We start from the raw sequence: 18,520 nt of genomic DNA on the forward strand, positions 1-18,520 counted from the left end.
TTTATTATACTTTGTAGGTACTTCATTTCATCAACCAGAAACAAACAAAAAGCAAATAGAACCTATCTTGTTCCTCAAAGGCTATATACATGACATGGAACGGTCTTCAGAATCTTTTCATTTTATACTGCATCCTGTTTAGTTGCAATATGAACAGAATAGCCTTTGACTATGCTCTAGTATGGCCCCCCAAAAAACAGGCATTTATGTACACTGAATTCTAAGATCCTAAGTAAAAATGAACTATAAATCTCCAGTTTGGAAAGAAAAAATGAAAAATCTTGGTATTTACTTCAGCAGCTCCTCAAATCAAACTTCATCCCTTTCGCAGCATTCCAACAATCAGGGATAGTATTTAAATGATCCATTCAAGTACAGTGTACCAAATACGAATACACAATTCTATACGTAACTATAAACAAAGATCGCATATCATCAATCCACTCAAAAGACCATGATAACAGAGCACACGAGTGACAATAATTTCTGCAATTATGGCTGTACAAAGTTTGCTACTTTTACCCCCACATATATGAAGCGGTATACCAACACTGATTCCTAACACACTCTTGAACACACTCTACTATTGATTGAATTTTGTGGGAATTCACAAATTTTGATGGGTCAAACTACTCATTTAATGATTCTCTTTCAGTAGTTTTCAACAAATTTTAACCAATCATAGAGTGTGTGTTACGAAGAGTGTGTTATACAAGTGTCACTAACATTTCTCGTGAAGTAAAATCGTCACTCTCTAAAAGCAAAATAAATTGAAAAACAAATACTCTTATCACTAGAACCGACCGGTAATATCCAAACATCATTTTGCAGCTAAATGATTGTGGATAACTTCAAATATAGCTTCTTAAGAATGATCTTCTTGACCAGATCGGGAAAAAAATATTCCTAGACCAATATATCCAAGTCAGCCAACAAATACAGGAAGAGGAGTAAAACAATTCATTTCCAAACTGTCTCATTTGCATCTGTGAAGATTGCATTATGATGCTCCACGAGCAACTGAATAACTTCAATTGCACCAAAGTCTACTGGCGTGCCATCATCCAAAGGAATAGGAGAGGATGCGTCTATGGCTTCACCATCATCTGTAGCACAAGAAACAAGAAAAGAAATGGCAATCTTCAATCAGTACTAATCTGATAAGTCTATAATCTGCATTAATTTTTGCAGATGGAGTTTAGTTAAAGAGAACTAAAATAATAAACTGCTAAACTGAATTTGGCACCCTCCTAGAAAGATAATCCCAAGATGAAGCTAAAATCAGTTAATTTTAGTAGTAATTGACTTGGATTATAGTATTGATTTGCTCAACCAAACTGGCGTAAAAACATAAGAAATCAGCGTCAACCCTATAAGAAAAATGCCGAACATTCAAGCCCAGGAATGAGACACTTCACTGTTACCCACTATTAAGGTTTTATTATTCAAGGAGTATGGCACTAAAAATCTTCTTATTTCCACTTACTATGTTTCAGCACTAAATAGTAAAAAAAATATGCTTTCAACTACACCAGCAACAAGAGCCTGTTAAAGGCTTAACAATGGAGGAGAAGAGATTAAATCAGAAGAAATGCGGATTAAATTTTGGTGAAACAGATGAGACGAAAAATGGAGAAGAAAATGTTTTGTATGTTGTCAGAAGATAATGTTTTACTATTAAAAAACAAAACTTTAACTACTTCAAGTGAATCCGAAGAGTAGCTTTTGTAGGCTTGCAGAGTCATGCTTCCCATTGGGTAAAAAATAATCATTACAAGTGCTTTCATTTACTCTGCAGGTAGTGTGTTGGTCAAAGAAAACACAGAAAACAAAGAGTAGACTATTCGTTTTCTCATAAGTTGTCAGAAGCAACCTATTTTCATAAGTAGATGCATGGTAAAATAAATATAAAATAAAAGAATCCAACAGACGGTAAACCTATCAGACAGCAAGCCACACACGGTAAGAAATATTCTCAAATTTTAACAGGGGTTTTGCCCACAATTAGACGTTGGCTACAAACAATTCCACACAGTGCACAATTAAAAACCAAGATTTTGGATAGTTCATTTAATTTAAATCGAGGACTTCACTTTTCAAATGGTTTCTCTTAGGGGTTATTGGTAGGGAATTGAGTTTCCCTGGAACCTTAACTCATGAATTTAGGTTTGTGTGTTTGGTAAGAATATTTTACAAAATATTTCCAGATACGAGTATTCCTATGTTTGTTTAACCATATTTTAAAATTATGAAGTCTGGATACTTAGCACAGCATGGATATGATACGACACGGGTACAACAACTTTTTTATATTTAGGATATGATATGTCATGGTTTTGTTAAAAGAATTATAAAATAGTTTACGTAGATGTAGAATATTGATAATTAAAGAGAAAATGAACTTTCCTTGTTAATTCATTACTATGGTGATCACAATTGACAAATAGACATGTTCAAGAGGTAGTATACTCTTCAAAGAATACAGGAAGAATATGACTGCTCAAGAAGCTTTAAGACAGACTTTTTTGGATACTATTTAGAAGTATCTAACTTATATCCTTAAAAACTCAAATGAAAAAGGATTGGATACCTTTTAGATGAGTTACCTAAGCATCCCAGAAGTATCTTAGAAAATATTTAAAAATTTATAAAAATATATTTGGATACTTTCTGGATACGTATATGGAAGTATCCCCAGAAAGTATCCGAGGAGTATCAATATCTGACACAGATATGTTCCCATATTTTAAGTATCCGGGCTTCATAGTTTTCCAACAAAACATTTCAAGAATAACCATGAAACATTGTCTAAGACTCTAGTGAGCTGACCAAATATGTTTATAACATTCTCAAAATTCATGATTCTTAACAAAAAAGACTACTAGACATATAATTCCAATGAACAAAAGAAGACTATGCATATGAACTGCCTCCTTAAGGTTTCCAATGATCTTCTTCAACTCCCCTTATTAGGCCTTTCATTGGTCTTCCCTCACATGGCAATGTAAAAGTTGAAGCTTAGCTAAGATCATTGTATATAGATCATTTTGATAAAAATCCCCATTGTTTAAGAAACTAGTGATTTCATGTAATGCACCACGTGGCCACCAACCTTCTGGCCATCGTCAATAGTAAATAATATTCGAAGTCGAGTTGGTAATCTTAAAAAATTTACATGTTTAAGTATATTTTTGCTTACCGGAAAGCATGTCCCAGGCAGCAAATGAACCAGGTGGTGTATCCACACTCTTTTCGGAAGGACTTCTTGACATCTGATTCCAATATTGACGATAAAATTCAGGTCTGTTTTCCTTTTGCCACATAATAACAGGTGCCATTTCCATAGCTAAGCTCCGAGCATCCATCTGGAAAACATCAAAAATCTTCAGCATGCTACTCTAATCCAGCTTTTATGCAGTAATAAACATGTAACGAATAGTAAAGCACAGCGATATTGCATGGACTGAGGAAAGCAGCCAATCATAACAAAGCAAGTTATGTACCTAGGAAATAGTGATATTGAAATAAGGAATAATATTACAAGAGGAGAATTTTGGTAATGAATCTTTTTCATATTCTATCTCTTTTCTTTCTTGTTTTATTATGATTTATGAGGATAGTTTAAACTCATGATTACTCTTGGTCCAACATAAATATATTGGACAACAGTGTGCTCCATTTACCACACGAACAATATATTGATAAAAAAATGTAAATATATTGTACAACAGCAGGGTGCTATTACAAAAAAAAATAATATTGATCAAATAATAAAATTAAAAAAATACACTTAAGAAGATCAAGAATAGGATTTAAAGGTAAGTTTCCTACCTTGTTGAGAAGTGACTTCTGGCTAACTCGGAGTAGAAGGGCGGTTATAAACTCTAGGGTCATGTAGTTTACACTGGAAAGCCTCTTGAGTATGTTTCTCATGGAGTATATGCTGGACCGAGCACCTCTAATCTCATTATAAAGCTCTAATGTGGTAAGTGGCTCAGGAAGGCTAGCAAGGTAATATTTCACAAGAGCTGCTACATCAAGGGGATTCGTGCCTTCTGGTATTGAAGCATTAGAATCTGCAATGCAATTACAGTAGCATGCATAATATCATCCAAGTATAATAACTCAAACATACCCATCACTGAGAATGGTTGAATTACCTTGGTTGTATAGGGAAACCAATTGGTGAATAACCTTTTTATTCCCTTCAGATTTAAAAAGATCTGGCGAGTTCAAACCTGCTTAAAATAAAATTAATGAAATTACTATTGGACCAAATGCTTTTAAAATAACTATTAGATCAAAAGCAAAGATTAAAAAATAAAACAACTGCTCCATGAATGGGGAGTCTTACTCTAGAAATAGCTACCTGAAACTATAAGATAATCTGCACAATTGACCAATATCCGAGGAATAGGTTTGCAGTAATCTTGCCTCTGCACAGTAACCTCAATTGGAACTCCAAATACTGGGATCAAAATAAGCTAATAATTAAGCACCATTGCAGCAAATCTTAAATACAAAGTAAAAAGCTACACAAAAACAAAGAATGCTATACTTCCATATGACCTAATAGTCAAAAACTGTTACTGAAAAAGTATCAAAGTGGAATTTATCCCAAAATGCCTTGTGGGAATAATGGAACCTATTCTACATAGCCAACAAAAGACTGTGATACATGAGAAAAACTGCTCTCTTTCTCCGTCTTGTGCTTCAGAAACTTACCATCAGTGCTTGCAACTCCCTGCACAAGAATATTACAGTAAGAATAAATGCAAATCGCATATAGTAAAAAATAGGTGAACGATAGCCCAATATCATTTTACCTTTTGCCATCTTTCAATATCTGTCAAGATAGTCTTACTTTTTTGTGCTGTAATTTTTGCCACCTGAAATAAATCAACATGATGGAAAATCACAAAGAGAAGAAAGTAAAGATTACGAGCAACAAACTGATGATATCCTGGCATGTGACTAGCAAGTAAGATATTTAAAGAAGGAAAGGATAGAAGAGAGAAAAACAAGAGAACGAAAATTCCAAAGATCCATTTGATTAACACCAAGTTCAGAATAACAGTTTAGAACAATCTACAACCAGACCACGAGTTATGCAACATCCAACTGAAAGAATTATATAATCCAAAATCAGTTTGGATAAGGCATTCCCTTTACCCAAAAGAAAGGGATTAGATGTCATAATAAAATAAAATTGCCATGCTAAGACTTTTTTTTGTCTTCATTTGAAGTTGACATACTTAACATTTACTAAAATTACAAATTGTGCTCATTCTGTTTCTTGTTTAAAAACCTTGTGAACAAAATCATTTATCCCTTTCTAAAAAGTCAACCATCACAATCTAAAATCTTTTACTCAACTATGTTACCTCTTCAACCTTGGACTTTCCCACAACCACCTTATCCTTTGTCCCAGACAAGCCTCTCCTCAGGAGCGAGCCAGTTGTAGCAGCTGCTGATATCAAGCGATCCTGCACAGCATGTCTTGTGGATGGCTGCTGGAGAAGTGCCCACCGACTCTTGACCATTGACCCCACTCGTCCAGCCACTTCAGTCACATTGCTTTTTGTATCTTTGGTGACCTCACCAACAAATGTTCCTGCTGATTCCTTGGCTTCTTTAAGCTTGACTCCTGCATCAAACTCATACATGAACAATCAGAGACCAGAGAGGCTTAATTCAAATAACTTCTCAATAATTGAAAAAAAAAACAGCACACAAAACGAATAAACCTTCTTTCATGAATTACAATAAGCTTATGGAATTAATTTACACAAAAATCTCAGGTACAAACTGTCCAAAAGTTTATAAGAACAAAGGAAATAAGAAAGAGAAGAGTGCAGCAAATTAGAGAATGATACCGGAGGAAGAAAAGAAACCAGCTGCCTTGTCTTGCCACTGGGGTGACATGATCGAAGGCATGGAAGACAGCGGTCAAGAACAAACTCAAAAGTCGTTACTTGATCCTGCACATGAACCCAAAACACGAGTCAACAACGACAATTGACAAAATTCTAGTCAGGAACAGGATCCCAGTCCTTCAGAAATAGAATAAAGTTAGTTGACAGCTTTCCGATCATCGATTTCCTCGAAAATCAAACCAATAAAAAAATAATTTTACACGAGAGAAATCACAGCAACAACAACTAGCGTGTGCAGTAAAAGCCAAGGAAGAGAAACGATCGGGCTTCTACGGCTAGTCAGTAGTCTCGAACAACGAAAACGAAAGAAGAGAATCTGATGGAAAAATGAAGGAATTGAAAAACCTACTTGTTACCTGAACAAATTAGAGAGAAGAAAGGTGAAAACTTTTTTATGATTTTGCGCCAAAGCTGAAAGAAACAGAGAGAGAAATTGCAGTTCTGAGAAAAGACGGCAGCAGATGACAAGACAGAGATATGGGTATTGGAAGGCGACTGCTCTGACTCAGTCCCAAGATTAACTCACCACCACCAAACTACTTCTCTTTTTCACTCTCTTTTCTTAATCAAATATTCATTATTTTATGAAAAAAATTAAAATTAATAATATTTTCAGTTACATAGATAAAATAATAATAATAATAATGATAACTATTGTGGCCAGAAAAATATTTTATTTTGAGTTGCGTAAAAAATAATAAATAAGTGTTAGCATGAGCTAAAGTGTAGGAAGAATAACTATAAAGGGCCTGTGTTGTGTTACGTGTCTCTTACCAATAATTTAGGATCTGAAACAAAGATTGCATCATGCCCTTATGCAAAAGAAGATTGACAGAACATAGAACCTCGTATGAATTGCTTCTATAACGTTTGATTCCTCTGAGTTTTTGTTTTAGTTTTGAGAAACACTGCAAGCACAATGGATGCCACTCACTCCATGTTCTGCAACAATGATCTGGTTAACCCCCTAAGCTCAATGGGCATGCAAGTGTCCTGCATTCTTGTCGTGTCACATATCTTCAACGTTGTGTTTAGGACTGTGGGTCAACCTGGACCAATTGCGCAGATTCTGGTAGTAATCAATCACCAAGCACCTTAATTTTGTTGATGAATATTGAACAATGATGTTTTCCTTTTCTGTTTGTACATTGTTTGTAGAGAATTGAGGTTTCACTGTTATTAAGTCTTTTTCGTTGCATTGTCGTTCAACAGGCTGGGTTGGCGCTAGGTCCAATGTCACACATTCCGTATATAAAGGCTACATTTTTTCCTGCTAGCTCAATAAACTACTATGAAGTTGTAAGCTTCTTCTGTCGCATAAACTTCATGTTTTTGTTTGGGTTAGAGATGAATATGCACTACGCAATGCGCCATCTGCGTAGGGTAAACCTTGTAGCTTGTGGTGGTGCCTTGATGGGTGCTGTTTTTGGTCTATCTGTCTCATTTTACTTGCATCAAGAGCTAAACACCCTTGACAATGCCCCTTTGTATTATTTTTCAATGATCATCATGCTAGTGGTGTCATACACAAGCTCCCCTATGGTGATTCGTTTGGCAGCAGAGTTGAGGTTTGCAGCATCAGACGTGGGGCGAACGGCGGTGTCATCTGCGTTGATCACAGAAATGGGGTGCTTGTTGCTCTTCAACGTCATGGTTAACTGGAGAAAAGCAAATCACATTTCTTCTGGTTTCGGTTGCCTTATAATCACTGTCGTGGTGGTTTACCTTAACCGGCACTTGGCAGTTTGGTTAAACGCAAGAAATAGAAACCAGAAGTACCTCAAGGCTCCTGAATTGTTACTCATTCTGTTCATACTTCTGACTAGCTCAATGATAATAGAGATTTCTGGTTACAACAGTATTATTAGTTGTTTCACCATTGGTTTGTTGTTCCCCAAGGAAGGAAAAACAGCTAGAACATTGCTGCACAAACTTGGTTATTCTATTTACAACTTTGTGCTTCCGGTATATTTTGGCTACTTGGGGTTGCAGTGTGACCTGATAAATGTCTTCAAGAGCTTTCAGCGTGTGGCCAATATGGTCATATTGATATTATTGAGCATTGGAAGCAAGCTTGGTGGAACTCTTATAGCTACCCGCTACCTCAAAATTCCCACTGGTGAAGGTATTTTTCTTGGCTTCATATTGAACACTAGAGGTTATGCCGACCTTCTATTCATTGGTGCAGCAGCAAAGCAAGTAATTGTGAGTATATTTCCTGACTTTGTTGAATTATAAACTGTTTGGATAAAAAGATGAAATGAACTGATGTTACGAACTTAAATTTGTAGAAGCTCTTTTCACTCAACAAGCTTAAAAGTTGAGTGTAAGTTGATTTTGGTATATGGAAAAACTCAATGCATTGTACCTCCGTATCTTTTCCTCATCTCAAATCTGCAAACTAATTCAATGGTTCTTGTGTTTGATTCACAGACTTTCGATTCGGAAGCGTACAATGTTCTGTTGGTATCAATAGTACTGAACACAATAATATCAGGAGTAGTTGTGGCTTTTCTAGTCAGAGGGGAAGACAAAATGTTTGCAAGCAACTACACTGCAATTGAACCACAACAAATGGAAGATGAGCTCAGAATTCTGGCTTGTGTGTATGACCCTCGTCAGGTATCTGCCATACTTGCCACAGTGCTAGCAATACATGGCTCTGGAGTATCACCATCTACCACTTACTTAATGCACCTAATAGAGCTTGTGAAGAAGATCAAGTCCAACTTGTTGTACCATGAGAAAGAAACTGCTGACCTTAGCGACGATGAGGACTATGGGGGCAATGATGTGGTGGAAATCAACAATTCTTTGGATACCTTCACTGCAGAAACAAAGATTCTAGTCCACCAAAGAAGGGCAGTGTCTTCTTTCCCGTCCTTGTATGAAGATGTGTGCAATGAAGCAGAAGATCTCCAAGTGTCAATTGTGCTACTCCCCTTCCACAAGCACCAACGCATTGATGGGAAATTGGAAAGTGGAAAAGAGGGTATAAGGATCACCAACCAGAAGGTGCTAAGACATGCCCCTTGTTCAGTTGGTATCATAGTGGAAAGAGGCCTTGCAAGGGTACCTGGCTTCTCACAGCTAGTAGCATCTGAAGGCATACAAAACATTGCAACACTTTTCTTCGGTGGCCCTGATGATCGTGAGGCTATTGCATGGAGCCTACGCATTTCAGGAAGTCCACGCGTGAACTTAACGATCATAAGATTTTTGCTGACTTCTTCATCACAGAACGAACAGATAGAGAGTGGACAATCAGAGGAAAAGGAAATTTTGATGTCACTGTCTGGGGAGGAGACTGTGAATGAGATTGACAACACATTCATGGTGGACTTCTACAACAGGTATGTGACTTCAGGCCAAATAGGGTATGTGGAAAAGTTTGTGAAGCATGGAGCAGAAACGGTGGATGCTTTGAAAGAGATAGGGGACATGTATTCTTTGTTTATAGTAGGAAAAGGTGGTAGAGGGCAAAGTTCACTAACAATTGGTATGAGTGACTGGGAAGAATGCCCAGAACTGGGAACTGTTGGTGATGTTTTGGCCTCTTCAGACTTCGACATTCATGGCTCAGTTTTGATTGTTCAGCAACATAGAGATGTCAAGAAAGGCCTATTGCATGATTAGGTAGGTCTCCAAGTGCAATGAAGTTGTACTTGTTCTTGTACTTAGCTTTATGAACATATATATATATATATATATATACACTGTACATTTGGAACAGTTTTTGCTTTTCGACAATGTACTTAGAGAAGGAAAGGTTCAGAACATTTGTACATGTTAACTTAATTTTGTAGTTATTTTAAAAGGAACATGTTATGTTAGGCCACAACATTCTTGTTTATTTTTCCAAGGATGCAAAAACAAAGAATGCTTATTTAAGTGGAAGGAAAAACCAAAGGAAGGGAAAAGAAGAGATTTTTGGTTTGTTCCCACTGATTCTATATCTTTGAACTTCCCATCTCACAATCGCCGACTCAAATGGAGGCGGAGCCCGCGTCTGGGCCCGGGCCTGAGTTTAACTCGAAGGAGGAAGCTTTCGCATTCTACCAAGCCCACGCGAAATCTGTGGGTTTCTCCGCCATAATCAAAGCCAGCCGCCGATCCCGAATCTCCGGCAACTTCATCGACGCCAAATTCGCCTGCACTCGCTACGGTGCCCCACCAAGCCACAAGCCCAAACGGGCCCCTTCCCGGGCCAAAACCGATTGCAAGGCTTCCATGCACGTGAAACGAACACCCCACGGTACATGGATAATCTCTTCTTTCATCAAACACCATAACCACCAAATTTCCCCCATTCACAGTAGCCCTAAACCCAATAATAATGTTAACAACAAGGCAAGTCCCTCAAGGAAACTCAAGGTTAAAAAAACACCGCAATACTTAACTTTCGCCCAAGGTGACCTTCAATTTTTGCTCAACGCTTTCATGTCTATGCAAAATGAAAACCCTAATTTCTTTTTCGCGGTCGATCTTAACGAGGAGCAGCGGTTGAGGAGTGTTTTCTGGGTGGACGCTAAGGCTAGGCTTGATTATAGACACTTCAGTGATGTGGTGCTTTTGGACACCACTCACGTTAAAAACGAGTGTAGATTGCCCTTTGTTCCGTTTGTTGGTGTGAACCACCATCTTCAGTTTTTCTTGCTGGGATTGGCCTTTGTGTCTGATGGGTCTGAATCCACATATGCGTGGCTGATGAGGAATTGGTTGAGGGCAATGGGAGGAGGTGCTCCAAAGGTGATGCTCACTGACCGTGATGAAGTGCTGAAGAGAGCGGTTGCTCAAGTGGTTCCTGAGTCTTGTCATTGCTTTTGTCTGTGGCATGTGTTGAGTAAGGTTCCAGAGAAACTCGGTCGCCGGATTCGTGGGCACGGTGGGGAGTTTATGAGTGGGTTTAGTGAGTGTGTTTTGAGGTCTAGGACAAAGGAGCAGTTTGAGAATAGGTGGGAGGAGATGGTTGAGAGGTTTGACATGGGTGATGAGAGTTGGTTGTGTGAGATTTATGAGGATCGGAAACAGTGGGTACCTGCGTTTATGAATGGCAGGGTTTTAGGAGGAATGTCGACTGTGCAGAGATCAGAAGCCATGAACTGCCTGTTTGATAAATATGTGCAGAGGAAAACTACTATGAAAGAGTTTCTGGAGCAGTACAGAGTGGTGTTGAGGGGTAAGTGTGAGGAGGAAGCCAAGGCTGATTTTGAAACTCTGCGTAGACAGCCAGCGTTGAAGTCCCCATCACCTTTTGGGAAACAAATGGTGGAGTTGTACACCAATGCAGTGTTTAAGAAGTTCCAGGGTGAGGTCTTGGGAGCTGTTGCTTGTCATCCAAGGAAAGAGAGCGAAGATGGGGCAATGAAAATGTTTAAGGTTCAGGATTTCGAGGACAATCAAGATTTTGTTGTGACGTGGAATGAATCGACTTCAGAAGCATCATGCTCTTGCTATTCATTTGAGTTCAATGGCTATCTTTGTAGGCATGTAATGATTGTGCTACAGATTTCTGGTATACATAGCATCCCACCTCGGTATATATTAAAACGCTGGACAAAAGATGCCAAGAAAAGAGATCTGTCTGTGGCAGATGTCGTTGTCTCTGACTCTAGGGCTGAGCGCTATAATAATTTATGTCAACGAGCTTTTGAGTTGGGTGATGAAGGGTCTTTATCATACGAGACTTACATTGCTGCTGTAAAGGCGTTGGAAGAAGCTTTGAGAAAGTGTGAGAACCTGGATGGTTCAATTCAGAGAGTCAGAGAACCGAATCTTCCATGTTTTGGTTCTCAAGAGGTAAATCTAAGTAATACTGCTGATCATACTAACAAAAATAATGGTACTCTTAGAAAAAGAAAGGTTATTTTGTCATGTCAGACATAATGCTAATGTTACAGACTCCGTTTCCATAACATCAGATAGCCTTTGTGTGCCCCTCTTATGTAGTGATGCTTGATAGGTAAGCCCTGAACCAGAGATCATTGCTATGGGAGTCGATTCTAGCTGGCAGCAAATGGTTGGTGCTTCTTGTTTGAAGTACATGTCAGATTCATTACTGATTGTGATATTTCATCATAGAAAAATATCTTGTGGTCTGTATTTGTTATAGGAAAACCCCAATGCACAAGATCAGAATCCGGATGGCTATTTTTCTACTCAGCGGATTGATTTTGGAATGGTAGGTGGTCTCTAAATTTAGAAATTTGAAATTCAATATGATGTAGCAGTTACCCAGTTGTAATCTGCTTCCTGTTACTTCAAAGAATAATTTGCTCTCCTTAATTTGTTGAAGTGCAACCAATTGAATTCAGTAGCTGCTATTCGTAATGATTATTATTGCAACCAGCATGGCATCCAAGACCGGGTAATAAATAGTGCCTACTCTTTGGTTTTTTCTAATATAGTTTGGGGTTTTAGATTTATAACATCTGGTTTTGGGTTGAATCTTGATTTAGGGACAGTTGAACTCAATTGCATCCATCCATGATCCCTGTTACATGGCCCCACAAAGGATGCAACCGATGGTATGGACTCTACTATATTTTTACTGTTGAGTAAATAGTAAATTTTGTCCCTAAAAGGTAAGGAATTCGTTATTTTAGTCCTTGAAAGACTGAATATTCTCATGAGGTCATTGAAAGATCAATGTGTTTGTCATTTGGGTTCGTCTTAACTCAGCACCAACGAAATGGATGTGTAGCATGTTAAGCTCCATATTTGATGCATATATTGAGCAACGCAGCTTCCAACTTCTGCCTATACTCCTTTACCCATTTCACACATTCTGTTCGATTTGCTTCTTCCTTCTACTCAATGAAACGCGAAGCTCTTTGTAATGGGGACTTCCAAATTTCATTACAAAGGAATCAGTGAATTATAAAAGTTAAGAAAATGGATTAGAGAGGATCTTCGAAGTACTCAGCGAGCTCTCCTAGCATGGCAGTGTGGACACAGTTTTCACATTTCTTGGTGAATATCATGAATGATCTGCTACCTTTTGTAATTTCACATGATGTTGTTTCAAAGCCACATGTGAATCCAACTTTGCGCTGTATGTATCGCATGCATTTCCGTTAGTGTTAACTGACATAAGGTGAAGTAGGGATGAAAATGACTGATAGATTTATCTTCCTGGGATATCATGAAAAATTTCAGGTTTTTTTAAGAACTACAATGAGTGGCTGGCTCTTAATATTTTATGGACTAAATGACTACCTAGTCATTTATTACTCCCTATAGTTTGTGATTTTTGCATCAACGATTAGTATGGAATGAACTATAAGAACCGCTAACCAAGCAAGATTTATCACTCTTGGTGGGATCGGTTTTATGGTTAACTAACATCATCGGATTATAAAAAATGGAAAGAAAAGGAGAAAAGTTATAATTGAAAGATTTTGATGTTAAAATCTTCAACACCTTTATGATTCCTGAAGTTAATCCTGAAATTGTGACATGACCTGTTAATGAATCCTGGCTTCGTCATTCATATGTGGTAATGGTACTGAATTTGTATGTCTCTTCATAGAAAGAGGAAAATACAAAAATGTCTTACATTTTCTTGGCTGATTTATCTTAGAAATACCTTCATCTTTCCCAAAATTGACATAACCCAAATGTTTAGGAGAGCTTACCAAATATGGTAGTAGAGTTGTCCTCATGATTTATATATTCATTATCTTGTAGGGTCAAGCCCACGGAGGGTCATCCTCACAGCCGCATGGGATGGAGGTAAAGGTAAAACAGCTAAATTCAAGGCACCAGTCTCAGTGAGTTAGGTTATAGGCTGACATTGTGTTTCATACTTGTATATCAGCATGTAAATGTTTCAGTTAACGTTATGTATATATTAGAAAGTCAGAAGTCTTTTTGATGAGCCTTGATTAATTCCTGCCCTTTTAGTAGAGATGTAGGACTTTTGTTTCTTAACTAGTGGAAATGAATCATGCAGTACTATAGCATATCATTCTGGCACTATCCCTTCTATATATTGAAGCAGCTGGTTTCATTTAGTAACAATTTCTTACCTTCATTCACTTGATAAAAAGCAGGCTAGATATTTTTGCTCGAAAAGTGATTTTGGCATTCTAATCTGGTGACAATGGCCAACATAAATGTCGAGTTTTGATGAGTCTCTTTCGTCCCTGAAAATGATTCTCTCAAGCTAGAGTTGTAGAAAAGCATAATGGAATTTCTGTAAAACCAACAATGAACAGCGTTATCGTAGCTCATCTACCAAAAATACCACGTCAAACAGTTTAATGATTTTCTTTTTACCATCTAAATAAAGTTTATGTCAAGTACAACATGCGACAGAAGTTGCAAATTCAAGAGTTTCAATATAAACGAACTCGTAAATGGTAATTAGTTTGAGCCCTCGCGATTCCCTCTAGCAATTGTACCATTGAATAAAAGACAAAAGAAAGCATGAAACAGGTGAGTTCTATCATCTAAAAATTAATTTACCCGACTCTTGGGAAATAAATTTAGCTAAATTATACGCAAATCACACTACTCATAGTATGCAACTTTTTTGAAAAATTATAGAAATGAATAATTTAAAAAAATTACATATATGAATAAATCGTGTCAACAAAGTGATATCCCACTTCAATATTAAAAATGCTTTAAACTCTTGTCATTATTTTGTTTGAAAATAGTTAGTCCAAGCAAATTCTCACCACCCTTGTTCAGAAAAAAACAAACAAAACAAAAAATCAAACGATCGATATCAAATGTCATTTTTAAGGTTAATGGGAGCCAGCAATCCAACTCTCTTTCATCTGGTCACTCGTTCTGCACTCTCTTCTACTTCTGCTTCTTCTTCTTCACTCACAATCAAGGCTTCGTTTTCATTATCAACAACAACAGACATGGTGAAAGCAATCAGGGTTCACGAACAGGGAGGCCCTCAGGTAAATATAATGCATAAATTCTCTTTTTTGCTGAATTCGGTGGTGCTAATTGAATTGATGAGTGACATCGCGTCGTCGCAGGTTCTGAAGTGGGAGGACGTGGAAATCGGAGAGCCCAAAGAAGGGGAGGTTCGCGTCAGGAACAAAGCCGTCGGAGTCAATTTCATTGATGTCTACTTTCGCAAAGGAGTTTACAAAGCCCCCTCTTTTCCCTTCACTCCAGGTTCCTTCTCAATCTTCATTCTCAATAAACAAAGTCAGTTTATTTATTTTCTTCTGTGATGTGGGTTTAGTACGTAGATGTGTGTGTGTGTGTGTGTGTGTGACACTCTACGTTGTGTTGTGGGTGTCAATATTATCCTTTTCTCGTTATTTTACTGTTTTAATTTGTTTCTTCTTTTATGTGTTTACTGCTAAAAGAATGTGTTAAGAAAGGAGAGACACAAATTCCCAAGGTATCAGGTATTGAATTCGATGCCCCTTTTTACGTGGCAGGTATGGAAGCTGTTGGGGTTGTCACAGCTGTGGGTGCTGGACTCACTGGTAGGCAGGTTGGAGATCTTGTAGCTTATGCAGGTCAACCAATGGGCTCATATGCTGAAGAGCAGATACTTCCTGCAAATAAAGTAGTCCCTGTCCCTTCATCGATTGACCCACATATTGCAGCATCCATCATGCTGAAGGGCATGACAACTCACTTTTTGGTTCGCCGCTGTTTTAAGGTCATTTTCTATGATGTTATAGTCCTTGTAGCTGAAGCTATTTTACTTTTATCTATTAGTTTTGTCATCATACTAATCCAGATTCATTAGTATATTTAGCAGATGTTAGTTTAGGACTCAGAATATTAGTCAGTTGTAGTTATTGAGAATCTCTATTAATTAGCTTTTTAATTTAGTTCTTTGTTAGTTCATATACCTAGTCCCTGTTTTGATGAGCTTGGTTGGGCTTACTCGTGGCTTTATGTTCTTTTCGTTCACTAGAACTTGGCACTTTCTAGTGTTGCTCTCCTTCTGTATCTGCTGTTTTCAACTGCGGACTATGGTATATTAACTATGACTTCATGATTTGATTTGTCTATTTTCTCTTAACAGAGTTTATGTACGTATCACTTTACAGGTTGAACCTGGTCATACAATTCTTGTCCATGCAGCAGCTGGTGGAGTTGGATCCTTATTGTGCCAGTGGGCAAATGCTCTTGGTGCAACTGTTATAGGAACTGTGTCAAATAAAGAGAAGGCAGCTCAAGCCAAGGAGGATGGGTGTCATCATGTTATAATCTCTAAAGAAGAGGATTTTGTTGCTCGCGTCAATGAGATTACGTCAGGCAATGGAGTTGAAGTCGTCTATGATTCTGTAGGAAAGGATACCTTTGAGGTAGTACCTATTCTATTCTATACTACATCCAAATTAAATTTCAAAATTAGATACTTGATAATTGAGTGGAAAACTAAAATGATTAAGATTAGATTGTATGTTAGTCCTTGTTACATATGTCCTTCTTGGTTTTAATCCCTGCATAAAATTACTATTGGTTTCAATCAGTTTGGCTTTTTGTCTTTGTTTGATATTTATTCCTATAATATCTAGGTCATGCTGAATTAGTCCGAAGTATATGTTTCGTTATATTGATTTAGTCCCTAAAAGAAGACTTCACTTTTTTTTTACAAGGATTAATTCAACGTGTATCAAATATTACAGGGAGTACAACCAAATAACGAGGACCAAAAGCAAAATCACTGATTTTTTAGGATAAAAGGGGATATACCACGAGAACTAAAAAGTTATTAAGCCAAATTGTTCATGCATGGTTGTATCCATTAGAATTTTCTTATTTTCTAATCCTTTACAGGTTCCTTCTATGATAATAATTTGGTTTGTAGATATGTGATTAGATTTATAATTTATAATTCAGACGAGCCTATGTTAATAACTAATTAGAACTAAACACCAACTAGGTCCTAGATACGATTATTACGGTTCCCCACCTACATATGAACTGATAGATGCTAATGAATTTCTCTACAGTAAACCTTTTACTAATTTAGAATTCATAATGTGGTATTCTATTAGTGTTTGGTTTCTCATTAAGTTTGTGACATGCATTAATAGTGTGAAAGGAGAAATTTGTGTTTCTTCGGAAGGTTACAGTACTTAATATCAATGGTTAAATCCAAGATTTGACAGGCTATGGATTTCAATCTATATAGCTTGAGCCTGAAATCCAAGGATTACTATCGTTAGAAAGCAGCCTTAATTGCTGTCACCCTTAACTGTCTTAGTTGCAGCCTCTTTAGGGACTTGAGATAAATTTATAGTGTAGAAGTGCACTTAGAGTACTGCGAGAGAAGTCATTAACAAGGCATGCATATGCTGAGCTGTGTGATTTGTGCAGGGATCTTTGGCATGCTTGAAGCTTAGGGGCTACATGGTAAGTTTTGGACAGTCATCGGGTTCACCTGATCCAGTCCCATTATCATCTCTGGCTGCAAAATCCCTGTTCTTGACAAGGCCCAGCCTAATGCAATATGTTGTCACTCGGGATGAGTTATTGGAGGCTGCAGGAGAGTTGTTTGCTAATGTTGCTTCTGGTGTCTTGAAGGTTCGTGTTAATCATACTTACCCATTGTCAGAGGCTGCAAAAGCACACGAAGACTTGGAGAATCGGAAGACTTCAGGATCCATTGTGTTGATACCATGAGACTCTAAGTTGTGTTGTGTATAGGGGTGTTGTACACCAAATCCTTGGGTGATTCATCTTGAAAAGAACTATAGATTATAAATTATATGCTAGCGTGTGTGATTCATCTTGAAAAGAACTATAGATTATGAATTCTATGCTAGTGTGTGTTATTCACCACAAGTCGGTGTACTTAAATAAGAGTAATTTCTTTGATGACTTCACTTTGGCTACACAGTACTCTTCTCATATTATCTTTCTTTGTACATAGCCATTTGCTAGTGTTGCTCCTCTTTTATAATCCAACTGCAATGGAGAAAGTAACAAAGCTAAACGTAAGTGTTTGGCCAGAATATGACTTCGGTGCTTTTTAATTAGTTATCTATGATTTTGTTCTTTTTTTTTCTAATGATTTTAGTTCTTTTATTTAAAATATCCATAATTTTAATCTGATTTTTAATTTTACATAGGTTATTTATTTTTAATTAATTAAATTGTTTATAAAAAAATACTTTAAATGAATATATTAAGGTAAAGTTCGATTGCATCAAAATAAACTTTGAAACTAATGGTTTAATCTAAATTGTGGATTTTTAAAATAGAATAACTAAAACATAGGAGAAGAAAAAAAGAGAAAGTTCAAAATTATGATTTGACTTTTTACTTTTTAACAAAATGAATGTGGGAAGAATTCAATCAACACGTAAAAGGGTGAAACTTTAACTTTTTAACAAGAAAATGATATTTTCCATGTTGAAAAGGGTCACTTGAAAACATTATATAAAAGGACACTTAAACATGATTTAAAATAATCTCTTAACTTTTGTTTAAAAGACTAAAGTTATATTAAAAAAATTGCAGAAACTTAAACCAAAGTTTATTCTTTTTACATAAAGGAAAAAGATTATTTAATAAAAATAATAATCAAATATTGGTCGCACTTTGATATATTTATCCTTTGTGTACTCTTCGGCCGGCCACCATAA

General features: G+C 36.9%; 4 protein-coding genes across 11 annotated transcripts; 3 read left to right on the plus strand and 1 right to left on the minus strand.

Annotated features, from left to right (window-relative positions):
• Positions 1-458: 458 nt before the first annotated feature.
• LOC108320742 (uncharacterized Rho GTPase-activating protein At5g61530) lies at positions 459-6,478 on the minus strand. 4 transcript variants are annotated; one of them, XM_017552260.2, is made up of 10 exons: positions 6,293-6,478; positions 5,877-5,981; positions 5,385-5,647; positions 4,827-4,889; positions 4,726-4,744; positions 4,370-4,468; positions 4,161-4,238; positions 3,832-4,076; positions 3,200-3,365; positions 459-1,106 (listed from the first exon to the last, which is right to left on the minus strand). In XM_017552260.2, the coding sequence occupies exons 2-10, from the start codon at positions 5,935-5,937 to the stop codon at positions 961-963; spliced, it is 1,140 nt and encodes a 379-aa protein (XP_017407749.2). In that variant the 5' UTR covers positions 5,938-5,981; positions 6,293-6,478; the 3' UTR covers positions 459-960. The 4 variants fall into 4 exon arrangements, with proteins under 4 accessions (XP_017407749.2, XP_052734379.1, XP_052734380.1 ...); XM_052878419.1 differs by having other exon boundaries at positions 4,161-4,241; XM_052878420.1 differs by having other exon boundaries at positions 4,161-4,241; positions 6,286-6,478.
• A 258-nt stretch (positions 6,479-6,736) lies between these two features.
• Positions 6,737-9,572, plus strand: LOC108320737 (cation/H(+) antiporter 2). The gene is made up of 3 exons (XM_017552254.2): positions 6,737-7,008; positions 7,149-8,135; positions 8,370-9,572. Exons 1-3 carry the CDS (start codon positions 6,856-6,858, stop codon positions 9,570-9,572), a joined length of 2,343 nt encoding a protein of 780 aa, XP_017407743.1. The 5' UTR covers positions 6,737-6,855.
• Positions 9,573-9,744: 172 nt separating this feature from the next.
• Positions 9,745-13,958, plus strand: LOC108320746 (protein FAR1-RELATED SEQUENCE 1). Of its 5 annotated transcripts, none has more exons than XR_008249166.1 (7): positions 9,748-11,735; positions 11,899-11,955; positions 12,049-12,117; positions 12,232-12,303; positions 12,395-12,520; positions 12,618-12,908; positions 13,626-13,958. XR_008249166.1 is itself a non-coding variant. In XM_052878422.1 (6 exons), the coding sequence occupies exons 1-6, from the start codon at positions 9,927-9,929 to the stop codon at positions 13,710-13,712; spliced, it is 2,157 nt and encodes a 718-aa protein (XP_052734382.1). In that variant the 5' UTR covers positions 9,750-9,926; the 3' UTR covers positions 13,713-13,958. The 5 variants fall into 5 exon arrangements, 2 of the variants coding, with proteins under 2 accessions (XP_052734382.1, XP_017407752.1); XR_008249167.1 differs by having other exon boundaries at positions 12,395-12,463; XM_052878422.1 differs by lacking the exon at positions 12,618-12,908 and having other exon boundaries at positions 9,750-11,735; positions 12,401-12,463.
• Positions 13,959-14,602: 644 nt separating this feature from the next.
• LOC108320720 (uncharacterized) lies at positions 14,603-17,758 on the plus strand. The gene is made up of 5 exons (XM_017552234.2): positions 14,603-14,854; positions 14,936-15,077; positions 15,350-15,576; positions 15,974-16,231; positions 17,250-17,758. The coding sequence occupies exons 1-5, from the start codon at positions 14,675-14,677 to the stop codon at positions 17,553-17,555; spliced, it is 1,113 nt and encodes a 370-aa protein (XP_017407723.1). The 5' UTR covers positions 14,603-14,674; the 3' UTR covers positions 17,556-17,758.
• The last annotated feature ends 762 nt before the right edge of the window (positions 17,759-18,520 follow it).

Source organism: Vigna angularis, chromosome 5 (genome assembly GCF_016808095.1).
Source record: "Vigna angularis cultivar LongXiaoDou No.4 chromosome 5, ASM1680809v1, whole genome shotgun sequence".
Lineage (NCBI taxonomy): Eukaryota > Viridiplantae > Streptophyta > Magnoliopsida > Fabales > Fabaceae > Vigna > Vigna angularis.

What these genes read in the sequence shown, in the direction of transcription:
- LOC108320742 (XM_052878419.1), bottom strand. Translation starts at nt 5,937, where the DNA reads ATGCCTTCGATCATGTCACCCCAGTGGCAAGACAAGGCAGCTGGTTTC. An exon ending in TGGTTTCTTTTCTTCCTCCG is followed by an intron (nt 5,648 to 5,876) that starts GTATCATTCTCT and finishes AGTTTGATGCAG; the next exon opens with GAGTCAAGCTTAAAGAAGCC. An exon ending in GGTTTCCCTATACAACCAAG is followed by an intron (nt 4,077 to 4,160) that starts GTAATTCAACCA and finishes ATTGCATTGCAG; the next exon opens with ATTCTAATGCTTCAATACCA.
- LOC108320737 (XM_017552254.2), top strand. Translation starts at nt 6,856, where the DNA reads ATGGATGCCACTCACTCCATGTTCTGCAACAATGATCTGGTTAACCCC. An exon ending in GACCAATTGCGCAGATTCTG is followed by an intron (nt 7,009 to 7,148) that starts GTAGTAATCAAT and finishes GTCGTTCAACAG; the next exon opens with GCTGGGTTGGCGCTAGGTCC. An exon ending in TTGGTGCAGCAGCAAAGCAA is followed by an intron (nt 8,136 to 8,369) that starts GTAATTGTGAGT and finishes TTTGATTCACAG; the next exon opens with ACTTTCGATTCGGAAGCGTA.
- LOC108320746 (XM_017552263.2), top strand. Translation starts at nt 9,927, where the DNA reads ATGGAGGCGGAGCCCGCGTCTGGGCCCGGGCCTGAGTTTAACTCGAAG. An exon ending in ATTCTAGCTGGCAGCAAATG is followed by an intron (nt 11,956 to 12,048) that starts GTTGGTGCTTCT and finishes TATTTGTTATAG; the next exon opens with GAAAACCCCAATGCACAAGA. An exon ending in AGCATGGCATCCAAGACCGG is followed by an intron (nt 12,304 to 12,394) that starts GTAATAAATAGT and finishes ATCTTGATTTAG; the next exon opens with GGACAGTTGAACTCAATTGC.
- LOC108320720 (XM_017552234.2), top strand. Translation starts at nt 14,675, where the DNA reads ATGTCATTTTTAAGGTTAATGGGAGCCAGCAATCCAACTCTCTTTCAT. An exon ending in CTCTTTTCCCTTCACTCCAG is followed by an intron (nt 15,078 to 15,349) that starts GTTCCTTCTCAA and finishes TTTACGTGGCAG; the next exon opens with GTATGGAAGCTGTTGGGGTT. An exon ending in TGGTTCGCCGCTGTTTTAAG is followed by an intron (nt 15,577 to 15,973) that starts GTCATTTTCTAT and finishes ATCACTTTACAG; the next exon opens with GTTGAACCTGGTCATACAAT.